This window comes from Dendrobium catenatum, unplaced genomic scaffold, assembly GCF_001605985.2.
Source record: "Dendrobium catenatum unplaced genomic scaffold, ASM160598v2 fragScaff_scaffold_421, whole genome shotgun sequence".
Classification (NCBI taxonomy): domain Eukaryota; kingdom Viridiplantae; phylum Streptophyta; class Magnoliopsida; order Asparagales; family Orchidaceae; genus Dendrobium; species Dendrobium catenatum.
In genome coordinates this window covers 67,420-86,003 of record NW_021318883.1, presented here as the reverse complement: position 1 = coordinate 86,003, position 18,584 = coordinate 67,420, and the positions used below count along the sequence as shown (strand labels likewise).

Below are 18,584 nucleotides of genomic sequence, written 5' to 3'. Positions count from 1 at the left end.
TAGAACAATCATATCAACATTCATATGCATATCTATTCAATTCATCAATCTCAGAAAAATCGGAAATCGTACGAAATTTCGGCGGCGTAACGGCAGTCTATCAAATTTACACAAAAATCCTACAAAATCACAATTCACCAAATTACAATAGAATGTTCACAACAATAATATAAGACTATTATTCTACTAAATAAATATCAATAAACATCCTGATATTTTTCTATTCGATCAAAATCGCGTAGAACCCAAAATAACTGGTGAAATTGTTCCAGAAAAGAGTCAAATCGTGTAGAATATTCGTATCTATAACATATTAAAAGTTGTGCGGTGAAAGTTGTGTCAATACAAAACCGGGTCCATTTTTCGATCACAAAAATACAAAACAATGCACAATACGATCAAAACTCGATATCTCTGAAAACAGAAATAGGATTCGGAGTTACCACGAGATAAACACTTTTCCCAACAGCGGCGTCGGACGAAAAGCGCTCCGCGGCCTCCGAAAATAAGCTTTTCCTTTGCTTTTCTTCTCTTTCTGTCTCCTCAGATATTTTGATTTTATAAAAAATGTTTTCTCTCTCCTCAAATCGAGCTGATTATCTTATAACATCAGTCTGATCGTCCTGGCCGATCGCCACATCGTCCAGGACGATATGACCAATTTTCAATCGTCCAGGACGATTTTCCAGGACGATGCAAGACGATAATTAATTTGCCAAAAACCCTTGCTCTCGGGATTTTGCCATGCACTGATCGTCCCAGGACGATCCAAAATCGGCCTGGACAATCCACTTCCAGAAAAATCAGCTGTTTCAATGCACTGATCGTCCTGGACGATCTCAATATCGTCCCGGATGATCCTGGGAGGAAAATCAAATCTAGAGAGGAAAAATCAAAGGAACGAGCTCTCACAGGATCTGCTCTGTGGATTCTGAGGGAAGTGCCCAAGGAGAGAGTTGGAGGAGAGAAAAATGGGGGAAATTTCAAAAGGCTTACGGAAAAGGTGATACGGGAGAAGAGGGCAAAGGGGTTGTGTTTTAGATGTGATAAGAAATAAATGTTGAGGCATAGGTGTAAGGACCAAACTCTTCAAGCTCTCACCATCTATGATAATGAAGAAGTTGAAGAGAGAGGTGAGAGTGGGTTATAGGTGGAGGAAGAGGAGAAGTTGCACATGGATGTAACAGAAGTCTCCTTAAACTCAGTGGTAGTATTCACCCCAAATCACACCACGAAAGTGAAGGGAGAGATAGCGGATAGAGAGGTGGTGGTGTTGATAGATAGTGGAGAAACCCACAATTTCATCTCCACCAGATTTTTGATCTACTAGGGGTGAAATTAGTGGATATAAGGGGGCTATGAGGTGATGATGGGCAGGGGAAAGGTTGAGATGGGTGGAGGAGTTTGCAGGGGAGTGATATTGACCATACAGGGGATCCCCAGGTGAGGGAGAATTTTCTTCCCTTGGAGTTGGAAAGCACTGATGTTATCCTGGGGATGAAGTGACTACAGACCTTGAGGGATACCAAGGTCAATTGGAGAATATAGAGGATGGAACTGGTGGTTGGGGGAAAGAGAATGGTGATTCAGGTCATGTATGGCTATCTAAGACTAGGATATCTCTCAAGTCTTTGATCAGGACCATAAAGTAGGTGGGAGGAGGATTTTTTGTGGAGTTGCATTGCTTAGAGGGGGTCAGACTAAAAGAGGAGGGAGACAGTCCATCTTCAGTGCAGCCACCCATATAGCATTTCAGCGAGATTTTTCAACTTCCCTAGGGCCTACCACCACAAAGGGAGTTGGAACATGCCATTACTTTGAAGGAAGGGGTGATATCGAACAACGTTCATCGTTGGATTCGTCTCATCGAGCCGCTCGATTCGACTATAAACATGTTATATTTGGAAATTGTTTGGTAATCCAAATTATGGTTCAAATCTTCCAACAACACTTATAACCCTTGATTTGGACCCGTTTTGGCTTAGATTGGGTTGGATTTGGTGTCGTTGGGTTTATATTTTCGAGACGCTCAGTTCAACTATAAGTTTGCTGAAATCAGAGTTCAGATGATCCCGAATTTAGTTTTTGAAGTTTTCAAATTGATTTTTGCTTTGAGATTCATGCCAAATCAAGATAATTTTTTGATGATATATCATGATGTAAGAATGATCAAGTGGAGGAATAAATGAAATTTAAGTTATAAGTAGGCATCGAGATAAGTGCTTGAATCATGTTTTGCATAAATTGCATACAAATCATATGTTCTCCTCTAAAGTAAAGTACAAGTTTAATAAAAGTTCATGTTGTTAATATATACAAATTTAATGCCAATTACAAGTTTATTTATTGTTATTTAGAAGTTAATGAATATATAATATTAACATAAAACTTCTGTTGATAATTAAATACATGATTGAAATCATGTTAAGAATATAACTTCGTATAACTATTACATTAATTAAATTGTAAAACATAATATTCATTATTATGTTGTTTATTTTTAATAAGAAATATTGAATGATTTATGAAGGTTTTGGGATGTCTGTTGAGCAAGTAGTTGCTTACCCTATATATTTGTTGCGGGCTAGAATATACGCGGCGATAGAGTTATAATTCTATGTCTTAGCATTGCACGGATATCCAGCTCACACACAAAGAACACAATATTTTTTACATGAAAAACCCGGAAAGGGAAAAAACCACGGGGCCTAGCCCAGTTGAAGATGATTCCACTAAAATTTGAGGAAAATACAATGGTCTGAATCGTCCTTGAAGACGACCAGATTATAGATATCAACTGAGAGTTTTACAAAAGTCCAACGTCACTCCACTGTCAGGTGGTGGTCCGACGACACTCCGGTGTCAGGCGGTGGATCGGTAGTGGCACTTTAGTGTCAGGGATACTTCAGCTTCGGATGGCACTTCGGCGTCCCTTGGTGGTCTGTCGGTGGTGTGGTAGAACTACGGCGGTGTTGCGGCAATACTCCAGTGGTGGTGCGGCAAGACTATGGCAGTAGTGCGGCAGCACTACGGCGTCCCTTGGTGGTCCAGCGGTGGTGCGGCAAGACTACGACTGTGGTGCGGCAGCACTCCGGCGTCCCTTAGTGGTCCGGCGGTGGTGCGACAAGACTACGACGGTGGTGCGGCAGCACTCCGGCGTCCCTTGGTGGTCCGATGGTGGTGCGGCAAGACTACATCGGTAGTGCGGCAGCACTCCGGCGGTGGTCGAGGAGGAGCTATGCGGCAGGAGCTTTCTTCCTTCTCGTCCTTCTCTCTTGGCTTCTCCCCCCTTTCTCATGAGGAAATGAGGCTCTATTTATAGAATTCTTGAGTGACGTGGCTTGAAAATAAGTGGAAGATCAAGGGTAAACTTGGAGTGGTTCGAATGGACGGCGGATCTTGATTCTTAAGATCATGCACCCTTCAATGGATATTTGATTGTCTTAATGATATCAGAATTTGATGATCTTGGGCTCGTTGGATTCGTCTTGTCGAGCCGCTCGATTCGACTATAAGCATGTCATGATTGAAGATCGTTTGGTAACCCAAATTGTGGTTCGATCCTTCCAAAAACGCTTCGAGTTTTTGATTTGGGCTCATTTGGGCTCAGATTGAGTCGATTTTGGTGTCATTGGGTTTGTGTTTCAGAGACGCTCAGTTTGACTGTAAGTTTGCTGAAATCGGAATTCATATGGTCTCTGATCTAATTTTTGAAGTTTTCAACTTGATTTTGCCTCGAGATTCGTGCCTGATCAAGGTAATTTTTTAATGATGTATCAATATTCATGTGTTGTTTTAAAGAAGAGATAAAGTTGAGGCTGAGTAGATTAGAAGATGGTAAAATCAAGATCTGAGCGGGGTTACGTCCACCTTGATGCATTTTTTTATAATACAATAAATAAATATAAATTAAAGATATATTGGATTACTGTACATAATTTTTTGAATGATATGTGAAATGAAATATGAATGAATATTTATATTTTCTCATGAATTTTAGATATTAATTGGTTTTGGTATGTTGAAATTGAAGATGATATAATTATGATTAAGAACAATTTTCTATTGAATTTTTTGGCATGATAACAACAATGTACTCAATTTTGAAGAATTAGAAATAGAGAAGGCCCTATCCAAAAAACTTCAAATGAACTTCTACTAATATATTTTGGTGGATCTTCATTTAAGTGTATAAGCAAGGGACCCATTGTGTTAATGTCAATGCCATAAAATTTGCTTGGGGGATGGCCAAATAATTCATTTCAAGAAAGGCACACAGTAGGGGCTCACTAGAGGAGGCCTGACCACTAGAAAAAATCCACTCCACGAATTGCAAATAATTCTTACCTTCATTTGGAGGTACAACTGACTTGGCTTCTACTAAGGTCATCGCATCCTCCGTGGAGGCTACTTCCTTTGAAGTCGCTACCTCCACTTGACACCCCAGTGAAACTTGCCTTCTCCATCTCAAAGTAAGAAAGTTGTCCACAAAACTCGAGAAGAGTATCACTCTCCTTGGAATCACCACAATTTTATCCCTAGTAGCAGGTTCTAAGGAGGCCAATATTCTTAGTAGTTAGTGAACAACTTCCTTTTCTACATCCAGTTCCACCTTCATTTTCGTCATAGGAGGGGTGATGGGCCCAGTAGATCCTTGAATTATTTAAGAACCTATATCAACATCCTTCTCCTTAATCGTTGAAGGAACACTTCTTCATTTCTTAGTTTTATCTCCCTTGGAGACGCTAAATGCCGCCCTCCTCATGACCTTCAAGTTAGACATTGCAAGCTTAGTGGGATCCATCTTCTCACACTTGCAAGATGTTTTAGTTTAGTTGAATGTTTAAAAGAGTGTGGGGATCAAGCACGAGAATGCTTCAAATAAAAGTTATATATGAGTGGCGCCATATCATTATTATCATGAGGAATCTACACAAAATTGAGACTATAATAAAAATAATAAAGTGAATTCACATTTACTTTATGCTAAATGTCCATTAGTCATATTAAATGGCCTTTCAATAGTTCACATGTACTTTTTTGCTACTCCCTTTATAGGGTTAAGCATGTTAATCATGCTTGTTTGATTCTAAATAAGGAGTTATGATAAAATTATTCAATGGTATAAAATTTAAATTTGAAATCGATCAACTATTTATATTCTTTTGCCTCTTTACATGGTTAATGTATATATATAACTTTATTCATTGAATTAGAACCTTAATATTTTAATGTATTATCAATTCACTACCAAAAAATAATCCTTTTCGCATCAATTTTATTTCTACGGTTTTTAAATCGGTGAGAAAAGTTATATTTTACACCGGTTAAAAACGGTTCAAGATTAGCGTGATCAAATATCTCATTCACTCTCATTTCCGAATCCCTAATTTCTTCTCCTTTCCGCGAAATCGAAAGACTCTCCGCTCCGTCTCGATAGCGAACCGCCAAGCGACGTCGCATCTCCTAGGCGAATCCAGGTCGGAAGCCCTTCGTGATCACGGTGAGTCTCTTCATCTTCATCCTCCTCTTCTTCTCATTGTTCTTCTTCGTATTCTTTTCCCTCCTTTTCTCATTCTTCTTCTTCATATTCTTCTCCTTCTTCTTCTCATTCTCCTTCTTGTTTCTTTATATTAATCCCTAAAATTAGAAATTAAATGGAAGAAAAGAAACATCAAAGAAAATCTCTTTTGCAAATCACCAACCCTAACAAAATTTCTCCCGCGCGAGGCCGACGTCGGCGCTCATGCTTGCATTCTTTAAAAAAATTTATTTATAGTTTATATGGAGGTATTCCTTTTGTTTAGTATTTTTCTGTTCATTCTAACAAAAACGCTGATGGTCTGAAGCTTTTCAGGCAATCAAAGCCGCCACAAGGGGATTCAGGTATGCTGCTATGCTTTTCCTTTTTTCTGACGACTTTCAATATCATCTGATACCGCGTCTTTTTATTGGTTCCTTATTCTTCTTTTCTCTTTGAAATGTAGCGTTTTGGGTTCTTTGGTGCTAGGCAATGTGCAATGCAGTAGGCAAAGATTCTCTGCTTGTCTTATTTGATGGACTTCACTATCATTTGATCCTTCTTATTCTTGTTCCCTTATTTGATGGACTTCACTATCCTGCCCCAATATTGGGATTATTCTTAATCAAAATATTACAATTTTAATATTATAAAAATCACAAACGATATATATATTAATTTTAGTAGCATAAAATTTTACTTAAAATTTTATTTTAAGATAGATCAGTTTTAATTAAAGAACGAATCGAAAAAAAAATTGAGTTAATTTAGATAAATCGACATATTACCTTATATATAAAATATAAAAATGATGAAAAAACAGAATGAAAAAATAAATAATATAAAATACAAAATATATTTGAATTTTTAAGCACAAACAACTTAACTTATAGTTCTAAAATGATTCAATGGGTATATATAAGATTCATGCATATTTTTAAATACAATACAACTCTGCGTGAAGAGTTATGATAAAATTATAAAAAATTCATAATTTAAAGCTATCATTAGCAATTTTTTTTATAATATATTTACCGACTGCATACAGTTTTATTCTTTGAATTATAACTCTCAGAATTCTAACTTATGAACAGAAACCAAGTAAAAAAATGATGATAAAAAATCAAGGGAAATGTCGAGATTAAAAAAAAAATCATTCAATTTTTATCTTCATTAAGTTTGTTTCGCACAATTTTTGTAGAAATAATACTATATTAATTTTGTTTCGCACAATTTTTAATTATTTTTAAAGCAGATTTTTAGTATAAAAATTTTTTGAATAAAAAAATATACTATAAAACTATTTTAGAAAGCCGAAAAAAAATGTCCCAAAAGAATGAATAAATTATTTACTAATCATAATTCATTTTTAAAATATATATATTAAATTTTGTTGATTGAAATATGAGTCTTAGAATTCTAAAATATAAATTTTATACAAAATAGAAACATGAATATTAATTAATTATATAAATACAACATTAAAAAATGATTAGAATTTATTAAAAAAAGCTTGATTAAAATTTTATATTAGAAAAATGATAAACTATTTTTATAAAAATAATATAGATTCATGCATTTTTAAAATATATAAATTATCAAATATTTTGAAAATATCTTTAAAAGAAATTGGAGCTTTTGCGGAGGTCTTGCGGGCGGAGAAGCGGACGCGTCGCCGGTCTCTAAACAAAGTAAATTAGGGCATCTCCAACCGAAAATGTCATTTTTCACTCCAAAGTGCACGGAAATAAAAAAATGCCGTGTTTCATCTCCAATCCAACGCCATTTTGCCGCTAAAACAGTCGTTTTCTTTCGCGCCTTTGTTCGGTAGAGAGAAAAAAATGGCGCAGATGAACAGTGCGACGCCAATATTGACGTCGCACTATTCATCCGCGATCAAATGACGTCAAAAATGACGATCGGTTGGAGATGCCCTTAGGAGGCATCTTCGGTGATTACCTCAATTCTCAAACATCAATGGAATTTCCTTACACGTTTGGTGTACCGTAAAAAATGATCCGTGTCGTCTTGCGAACACCTGTAGGACGAAATCGTCCTAACCGTCCGTCAAGATCTCTTCTTCCCACCATTGATTTTGTCCACCCGAGCTCCTTATTTATAATCGACAAAACCGACCATGTTTTGTGCGCTTCTCTCGATCTCGCTGGCATGTCCTCCTCCTGTATGCTTGATTCTTTTTCATCTTCTTTAACTTTTGATCTTTCATTTGCCAATTAGGGTTTCACAATAATCTTACCTTCGTATTTCTGATCCTTTTGCTGATGCAAAGGTTTTTGGTTTTGTAGATGAAGGATGATGACAATATTTTGCTTGGGCTTTTTGCATTGACAACGAGAGGGAGAAAGCTGGTTGGCGCCATGAACGCCGTCGTGACCGCTTGCTTGCGTGCTCCCCCTTGTTGTCATCCACTTCGCCCTGCAAAATGGCTGCCATGAAATTTCGGAGCCGTGGCTCTGTTACCAGGAGATTTCTACTATCTAAGAGGTAAGCCTAATAATTTTCTTTGTATATTTATAGATCTAATGCTTAAATCTTTATATGTATTTTTATAGTACTCAAATGTCTAAATTACATAAAAAAATATAATTAATATTCTTATTTAAAGTAAAATATATTTTTCATGCATATGTTTTGATAATCAATGCAAGGTAAAATAAATAAGTCAAATAACATACATATAATTATTCAATTCAAATCAGAATAAACATGTAACTTTGAGAACATGTAAAAATTATATGAATGATGTTATTTGATATGAGCGATGGAATCAATATAAGCAATGTAATTTAGAATCAATGATCAACAATCATATAAAGGACCAGCATATTATGTCATTTCTATACGTATGCCAAATGCAATGCAGCAGATCTATTATGAATATATTCATGTTCATAGTTATCAGTATACATTTCATATCAAGCAAGTGTTTTACACTTGTTCTATGTATATCGTACAATATCAATACACATATGTTATGTTTTGCATCATGTATAAATGAGTTATATAATGTATGTCATTTATCTCAAATGAATTATATACCCTTGAATAAGGATTATCACATATCTATATTCATTATGACATGTATCATGCTCGTATCATATTATATCATATCACATATGTAATTCATCATATGTGCTTGTCTTATGTATGTGCTATAACGAATAATAAGCAAGGTAGAATATGTGGCTACTTATATGTTTTTTGTCATATCAAGTCATGTAGGTCCTTCAGATCAAATAAGAATAAGTCTCAATCAAATCAATCATATAAACAAATATCAATCTCATATCGCATATCACAAGTTAGGTGAATTTCATGTAAGAAGTTGTCAATTCTTGATTGTTAGCGTGACATATCATAACAGTCAATCTCCTTATACCTCCCATTTAATATAACTTAGGATTACATCATAAATTTTATTTAAAGGAACACCTCACAGTTCATCATCCTGTACAGGATAGCACATATACAATCATTTTTAGTCAGTCTTTCTTATTTTTACACACATTCATATCTTATCTTATATATATATATATATATATATATATAACAGACAACATGCATACATCTTATACAATTATAATGGCACATAAATCTAATAGTGTGCTTATCAATATGCATGTTAGGTCAGATAAATAATAAATTTATGCATATCATGTATTTTATGTCCAAATATAATATATTAGCTCCTAATCATTTTGTATTTTATATTACCTTATTTATTTAGGTAAAATGACATATATGCAAAACCAAACGATTAAATCTCAATATAAATCTGTTAAAACATTCAGGGTTAATATGTACCACATATAATAAAAATTTTATTGTAAAAATTTAGTAAAATGAGAGATGAAATTATTATCAAATTTAAGAGAGAGAAAATAGACAAATTCAAAATCATCAAAAATAAAAATAGAATTAAAGTTACCTACCACAATTAGAGTATTTTTCACAACTGGAGCGATGGAAAATATGTTACCCTGAACCCCACTTTCTCTATCCTCTCTTGTCTTGTCTTCTCCTCTCTACTATTCTCATCTGGCCAATCAAAGGGAAAATGGGGAGGGATAGCTTAGGGTGAGGTTTTAAAAAAAATATTTTAGATGCTTTTTTTTTTTAATTTCTAACTCAATAATAAAAAAACTCAAGACCCTAAAGTCCTTGTGTTCACTCATACTCTTGTAAACCTAAGAGCTTGGCGCCGCAGTGCACCCAGCCAAAATTTCAAGTTTACAAAAATTTCAATGAAAATCAATTTTGAGGCTATTGTTTTGAGGCTATTACAGTTATGCCTCTCAAATATTTCACAAACTCAAAATAGATACATAATCAAAATCTTATGACTCTTTATGCACAACACATCAATATCAAGCTCTTATAATTCAGCACATACTAATAATAGATCCTTATGACTCTTAATATATAGCATCATTTATTCATTTAGAATCGGGCCCTTATATATCCACTTGGATACACATAAGCATCAATATACATCCGCCAATATTTTCTTCTCACATAATTTCAATCACAAATAGATAAACCTTAACACTTTTAACAGAATAAATTGAATTAGATACATCACATAAATATTCATAATTTCACCCTTATGGCAAAGTAGTCATAATTTTGAGACAATACACCCACTTTAATAGTTACTACTTATAAAGAATTCACAGATAATGTTCACAACAATATTTATGGGCTTTTATTTTTCTATAGCAATTTTTATTAGAAATCATAAACACACATCAAAATACTCAACTTCGTATGATAAAAAATACCCTATAAAAATTCAAAAGAAATATGTCAAAATATGCAAAATAATAAGAAAAATGACATATAAAAAGTTATATGATGTAAACTTTCTATATGTTTGAATATCCTCACTTTTGTATCATTTATATAATTAAAAATTCAAAACTTCGTAAAACCTATATTATTAAAAATAAAGATATGGTAAATGTAGTTTACTCAATCCGCATAACTTTACCAATAAGCTCAACAAATAGAAAAAAGCCCGAAGGTACCCAAATTAGATCCTGGTGATCTATTCCTGTCATCATCTGACATGGTACTTTTTGTTCTGTTTGTGGGTTATATCGAGTTGGGTTGTTTGCTCTCTAATAACTTCAAACATGAGACTAATTCAAAGCCCCCTAATGAGTTCGTTTGAGATGAGATTAGACTCTTTGATGACTTCAAATCTAAGACGAGTTCAAATTCTCTTATACCTAGAGATGAGTTTAGATTCTTCGACAACTTCAAATCCAAGACAAGTACAAAGTTTCTAACGGCTTCAGATATAAGATGAGTTCAAGATCTCATAAGACATAAAGCCTATGGTGAGTCAAGTCTTTGACAACTACAAGCTTGAAAAGGGCTAAACCGCTAAAGCTCTATGACTTCAAGTCTAAGACAAGTTTAGATCTTTAGATGACTTCAAATCTAAGGCTAGTTCAAAGTCTAACGACCTCAAACATGAGATGAATTCAGGCCACATTCTATTTGATTAACCTAACCCAATTAATTATAAGTGTACACAATTAATTTAACATGAAATCACATAGGAAAAAAAGTCACAAACAAACAATACGCAAATTATTTCACAAATAAACAACTAGTTCTACCTTACACCTCACTAGTACAGGAACAAAGTCACAACCAATTATACGCCTTGATGTCATTGCACTAACATTACAAATCCATTTGCTATAACTACAATCTTGCATCCTACTGCTCCAAACTGTGAAAACACTGAGAACCCATAAATTTTAGCTAGCAATGCCACTTCTACGAATTAATTCAAAATCACCATTCAACGCACAACACATGTTACTTTTTTTGTTTCTTTCTTTCATCTTTATTTTTTCCAAGCATTAGAATTGAAAAATAATAAACAAGGTGCAGGAACAGTGGATCGCATTGAAGCAGTTTGAAACAGATATCAGCCTTCGATAATTTTATTCATTGAGCATAAAATATTTAAAAAATAGGAAATCATTTCATGTTTTCAGGTACCTGGCATATTGCATCCCAATACAACTGATATTCCAGAAGGAATGCATTAGAGAAAGGTTCTGAATCAACTCAACCCCACCCATCAACATTTATCCTTGCAAACAAATCTATCAATGCAGTTAAGTGTAGTCCAAACTGAGCTATAAAGGGTTAAAAAGTCATCCTGTAAGCAGCAGCACTTCTTTTCTGAACTCTGACTATATGTTGTTCTGAAGAAGATCAAAAACAACCGTGCTGGGGAGAAGCAAATTGTTTTTCGACAATCAACAGGTTTCATAGAAGTGGCTTCACAAACTGAGTTTCAGTGAAGATGACCTTTTAGTGAATATCTACAGCTTGAATGGACAGACACAATTGAAAGACTTTATTGAATGATCAAAAAAATCAATTGAATCAAGGAAATTCCTTAAACAAGGAAAAATTGGTGGGAGTGAGAAAGCAAAAATTTTCACATGTTCTTGGACTGTCAGTTGATCTTAAATGAGAATAAATTAACATAGATGGAACATCATGACCAAGTAACAAACAAGGGTAAAGAAGAGCATCGTTGCAGTAAAGTAAAGAGGTGGCCAGTACATTTATCAAGTGAAAGTAGTCGTTATTTAGATGAACAGCGCCCACTCTTCAAAAAAGAATAGACACCTCTGGCTAGGACTCGACTTAGGCCGGTGAAATGCTTTAACTCATAAAGGAAATAAATAGAGAAAAGCCCGTCAAGTGATTGGGTGGTTCCATCATCATTCAGATTATACCTTCTCATCGTCAGAATTCATTTTCTGTCGTTTGGATGAGGGGAGTCGTTTTAATTTTCCAGGGCTGGCTACAGAATAGCTTTCAACTGACAATGTTAACGTGGCAGGCCCAGATGATGACTCTAATGGTTGTCGAACAACAGGAACATTATATGATGATGTTGAAAGACTCTCCGTGATGCCCTTTGGAGCAGCTATTGGATGATCAAATTTGCAAGTCAAGCCATATCCGCAGTAACCATAACGGCCATAAAAAACACACAGAGGTCGACCCTGCAAAAAGAGTTGATTATATTCCCTTCTGGAAAGAGCTAACTGTATGAACTTCTCAAGATATGCAAAAAGCTGATGTTTAATATCCAGTCATCAAATGTAAATTTAAGAAAGATCATGTAGAAAGTCCTTCGTTATACGAAGTGAGCAGTATAGCTTACCGGGCGTAGGGGAAGACCCTCGGGGCTTAACTCACAGTCTGACGTAGAAGTTATATTTGCTATTGGATGATTAAACCTGCAGGCTAAACCAAATTTACAATCCCCTGTTTTTGCAAAGAATGGGCAATCAGGTTCACCAGGTCTCAGAGGAAAAGAAGAATATGAAGCCGGAGGATTCATGGCTGTTCCACTTCCAACAAATTGGACATTCCCAGAATTCTGTTGCTGGTTAAGATAATACTTCAAATAAGAAATCAAAAGGCAACGCTCCCAAGTTAGAGCATATATATCTGTAAGCTCCAACTTATTATAAAAACACGCAAAAGGCAGATGCCATAGAGCCTTATTAAAGATATCCTTCATTTGTTTGGAACCGAAGATAGGAGTGTAATTTTCTTGGAAAGTATTTCCATATCGAATGATTATCTATATCAATATGTTCAGTTCATTCATGAAAAAGTAAGATCACTGGCAAAATAACTTGCAACACAATTATCATAATATAAAGCCATGCGTTGAGTAATGAGATGATTAAATTCTGATGAGTTTCAAACTGCATCATTTTGCATGCAAATTAAGGCTTTGCTTGGGACGGCTTTTTCATTATTTTCTAAAACGGTTTTTTAGTATAAAAATTTTTGTTCATTAGAAAATTTTTGTACTAAAAAGTTGTTCATAAAGCATAAAAAAGTTGCCCCAAATGAAGCCGAAGTCATAGCTGTATTTTGGTTCAACACTTGACTTTGTCACAATAATTTATTTCTTGCTTTTCAAGCCACTAGGTTTTCTCCAATAAAGATGTAATATAGCTCTGTATTTATAATCAACCGAGTCAACATAATCGACATTGATAAAATGCTTCAAATTTTAAATTCTCATATTAAGCATATTAACAACCCTTTTTTTTTTACTTATATAAATCTAAGGATCAGTGAAATAGCTTCTTAATGCCTATTCTTTGAACTTGGCATGTGCTAACTTACTACTTGAACAGCAAATGAAATGGCATATTTGATAACAGTTAGATAAATCAACTTACCAACTAACCTCTCTTATAGGGATGGATCACCAACAGGTTTATGTATAGAAAACCTTCCAGAGAAGGCAACAAATTCCCCCCTCAACAACGAAAAATTATTTGGTGCGAAGTGTGCACCGTCCGTACAAATATTGAGTACCTAGCGGTACCCAGTGGTACCCAGCAGTACTGAGTGCCGGTACCTAGCTGGGTATAGTGCTTGTGCGGACGGCTCTCCCCGTCCGCACTCCGCACCTAATAATCTCTCCTCAGCAAGAGCCGTCCGCACTCCGCACCTAATAATCTCTCCTCAGCAACATACCTAAGAGGTTGCTCCACATAAATGACTTATTGCAAGTCACTGTAAAGGAATGTATAACTTACATTCATTTGTAGCATATTCCAACCTTCATTGATGAAGTGCATTTTATTATGTATTAGAAATAGATTAGATAATTAAGACAAGGCAACATAATTCTTTCAAAAAGGGTGATCAAATTAAATATATAAGTGAATAGGGCAAGAAGAACGTTATCATTATATTTCCAATAAAACAATAGGAAGATGAAGGTTTAGGGTTTCATTGGTTACTGGATTTTCATTTGAATTTGATGATGTGATGGGAGGTGTTTTCATGAGTGGAAATGAGGATGATGAAGGCAATCTGTCAGAGGAGCTTTTGTGTAAGAGTATATTAGCTAGCAAGGAGAGCTTAGCGGCGAAGCGGGGAGAAAAGAAGTGAGTAGTTGCCTGAAAGGTTAGAAAATGTATAAAACGTTGTGTAAGTGGATCATAAAGCCTACCAATGAACTTTTTGAGTGGAAGAATACCTAAAGAGGATACATTGAATAACACGGCGGACAGATTTTCTGGCAAGTGGACCACATGAAAGAAGCAAGTATGATTAAAGACCGTGGTATAAGGCTAAATTTTAGTTTAATTGAGATAAACAATGGAGCTAAGTGAGGTGTGCTCTAAAAGTGGATGAGGGATTTGCTTGATGAGATAATAAGTAGTTAAGATAGCATCCCCTGAGCATTAACGAAGAGCATTTATGAAAAATATTAATACAACAACAAAAACAACATCAACAATCCAACTTGAATTCTACTAATAATATCATCATCTATTTCACAATCACTCTGAATAATAGACCCAAGATATCTAAAATGAATACAATTATTAATGACTTGATCGCTCAAAGTCACAAAACCCCCACTAGATCTATTACTACTAAAATTACACTCCATATATTCGGTTTTAGATCTGCTCAAACGAAAACCTTTAGACTCGAATGTTGACCTCCATAATTTGAGTTTATCTTCAATTCCCTCTCTAGTTTTATCAACAAGAAGAATATTATCAGCAAAAAGCATACACTATGGTACATCCTCTTGCAAATGTCTAGAAAGAACATTCATGACTAAAGCAAAAAGATAAGGGCTTAAGGCTAATCCTTGATGTAATCTGTCTGGCATCTTGTTAGTCTTCAAAATAATATTAAAAAATTTAGTAAGCCAATAAATTCCTTCATATCCTTAGTATTTCCACACCCCTATTGGAATATCATCCGGTCCAATAGTTTTTCCATACTTCATTTTTTTTAAAGCCTCTCTAACTTGAGTTTTACTGATACGTCTATAAAAATAAAAATCAATATTTTCATTTAGAGAGCTAAGGTCACTAAAATCAATTGTATTCTCACAATATTCATTGAAAAGCTTACCTAAATATCTCATCCACCTTTGTGAAATATCCTATTCTAAAAAACAATATTTTTTATCTTCATGCTTAATGTCACTTCACTTTAACTAAATCCTACTACTCCTATCTCTTTATTTGGCTAATTTATAGATATATATTTTTCCCTCTTTAAAATCTAATATATTATATAAATCATTAAAAGCTAAAATCTTTGCATTGCATATTGTTTCCTTAGACACCTTATGAGCCTCCTTATATATTTTCCAATTTTAGTATTTTTACATCTAAACTAATTATTATAATAAAGTTTCTTATTTTTTATCTTTTCTTGCACATTTTAATTTCATCACCAAGTATTTTTATTATTAGGAGCTTTGCCTCTTGAAACTCCAAGTACATCCTTTGAATTTTTCCAAATAGCATTCGCTTCCACATGCACAGAAAAAATTTTAAAATCTCAAATCTTAATATCAAAAATATTTTTAGTGCTCTTTAAATGCCCCTATCTAATCTTAAACTAACATTTTACTATATTTTTCATATTTGACCCCTTCATCTTAAAGTCTAAAACTAATAAGCAATGTTGGATATATAATCTTTCATTCAGAATAATTTTACTATCTTTTCAATTTAAACGATCTATTTTTTATAAAAAAAATAATCAATCTGAGTTTTATTATATTCATTCTTATAAGTGATGATATGCTCATGTCTTTTCTTAAATAAGATATTAGCAATTACAAAATCATAAGCTAAGGAAAAATCTAATATAATCTTATCATTTTTATTAGTCGCTCTAAACTCATAGTCACCATGAATGTTTTTAAAATTCTTTTACCTCTCTATCAATATATTTATTTAAATTTCCTCCAATAAAAATTGTTTCTTCAAGAGACATCTTTTGAATTAATTCTTCCAAGTCATTCTAAAATTTTAATTTTAAACACACATCCAAACCTATTTGAGAAGCATAAGCCGTTATAATATTAATAATATTACCATCAATAATAATTTTCAAAGCTATAATTTCATCTTTAATTCTATCAATTTTTATAACATTATCCACCAAACTCTTATCTATAATCATACCTACACTATTTCTAGTACGACTTTTACTAGAATACCAAAGTTTAAATTCTAAACTATCAATCTTCTTAGTCTTCTCTCCAACCTATTTAGTTTCATGAATGCGTAAAATATTTATCTTCTTATGAATCATAACAACAACAAGCTTTTATCCCACTAGGCTACATGAATCATTTTTCTCCATTATATTGTTTAAAGTTAAATTCTCATTTAAATCTAATAATGAAATGTCATTTTTAATATTTTCTAATCAAGTTGTTTTAGGTCTACCTCTACCCTTCTTAACATAAGTCAAATCTAATACAATAACTTCCCTAATCGGGTTATCAGAAGGCCGCCATTTTAAGCGACTAAACCATCTAAGGCGACTTATCCATGCAAAACTTAGTATTATGCTTCTCTTTTAATGACCAACATTCGGCACCAGAAAACATTGCAAGTCTCACCATCATCTTATAGAATTTTCCCTTAATTTTGAGGGGGACTTTTCTATCACACAACAAGCCCGATGCATTCCTCCACTTTAACCATCTAACTTGAATTATGTTGATAACATCTCTATCTATTTCACCTTCACTCTGAATAATAGATCCAATATATCTAAAATGGTACTCTTATTAATGACTTGATCACCCAAAGTCACAATCCCCTCACTAGATGTATTATACTAAAATTACATTCCATATATTTATGTTTTAGATCTACTCAAGCGAAAATTTTTAGACTCTAAGGTTAACCTCCATAATTCAAGTTTACCTTCAACTCCCTCTCTAGTCTTATCAACAAGAAGAATATCATCAGTAAAAAGTATAAACTAAGGTACATCCTCTTTAAACTAAGGTACATCCTCTTGCAAATGTCTACTGAGAACATCCATGACTAAAGCAAAATGATATTGGCTTAAGGCTTTCTCAAAATCAACCTTTAGATTCAAAGGTTGACCTCCATAATTCAAGTTTACCTTTAACTCCCTCTCTAATATTATCAACAAGAAGAATATCATCAGCAAAAAGTATAAGCTAAGGTACATCCTCTTGCAAATGTCTACTGAGAACATCCATGACTAAAGTAAAATGATATGGGGCACCGATAGTCGTAGCCTTGAATCCTACCATGACTAAAATAGACAAACTCAAAATCATCAAAAATAAAAATAGAATTAAAGTTACCTATCATAATTAGAGTATTTTTCACAACTGGAGCGATGGAAAATATGCTGCCCTGAACCCCGCTTTCTCTCTCCTCTCTTGTCATGTCTTCTCCTCTCTACTATTCTCATCTGGCCAAGCAAAGGGAAAATGGGGAGGGATAGCTTAGGGTGAAGTTTTATCAAAATGGGTTTAGATGTTTTTTTTTTTTAATTTCTAACTCAATAATACAAAGCTCAAGACCCTAAAGTCATACCCTTGTAAACCTAAGAGCTTGACGTTATAGCACACCTAGCCAAAATTTCAAGTTTATAAAAATTTCAATGAAATTCAATTTTGAGGCTATTACAGTTATGCCTCTCAAATATTTCACAAACTCAAAATAGATACATAATCAAAATCTTATGACTCTTTATGCACAACCCATCAATATCAAGCTCTTATAACTCCAACGCGTACCAATATTAGATCCTTATGACTCAATATATAGCATCATTCATTCATTTAGAATCGGGCCCTTATATATTCACTTAGATACACATAAGCATCAATAGACATCCGCCAATATTTCCTTCTCGCATAGTTTCAATCACAAATAGATAAACATTAATTTTAGGAGCTTTCTAGCGGTTTTCCGACAATTTTAACCGGGCATCTAGACTAAAGAAAATGAGCCACGTGAGGAAGAAGGGAGGGGGTGTTCAATTTTAGGAGCTTTCTAGCGGTTTTACGGCGATTTTAACCGCCAGAAACTTTTTACTTAAAAACGAAGGCTAAACCACTGGTAAAAGCCGACACAAAAAGACAATACTTGTGGTATTTCTGGCGGCCAATTGACCGCCGGAACATCCGACGATTAGATTTTAATACAGGCAATTGAAC

The 18,584-nt window shown here is 34.1% G+C and overlaps 1 protein-coding gene across 1 annotated transcript in view; it reads right to left on the bottom strand.

Moving 5' to 3' along the window:
- The window catches only part of LOC110110574 (zinc finger CCCH domain-containing protein ZFN-like), a 57,799-nt gene that overhangs the window by 21,985 nt on the left and 17,230 nt on the right, over positions 1-18,584 (bottom strand). Inside the window, exons 5-6 of the mRNA XM_028694239.1 lie at positions 12,726-12,986; positions 12,313-12,657 (exon numbers count right to left, since the gene is read on the bottom strand). Of these exons, the coding sequence (XP_028550072.1) occupies positions 12,313-12,657; positions 12,726-12,986 (606 nt within the window). The remainder of the gene's footprint in view (positions 1-12,312; positions 12,658-12,725; positions 12,987-18,584) is intronic.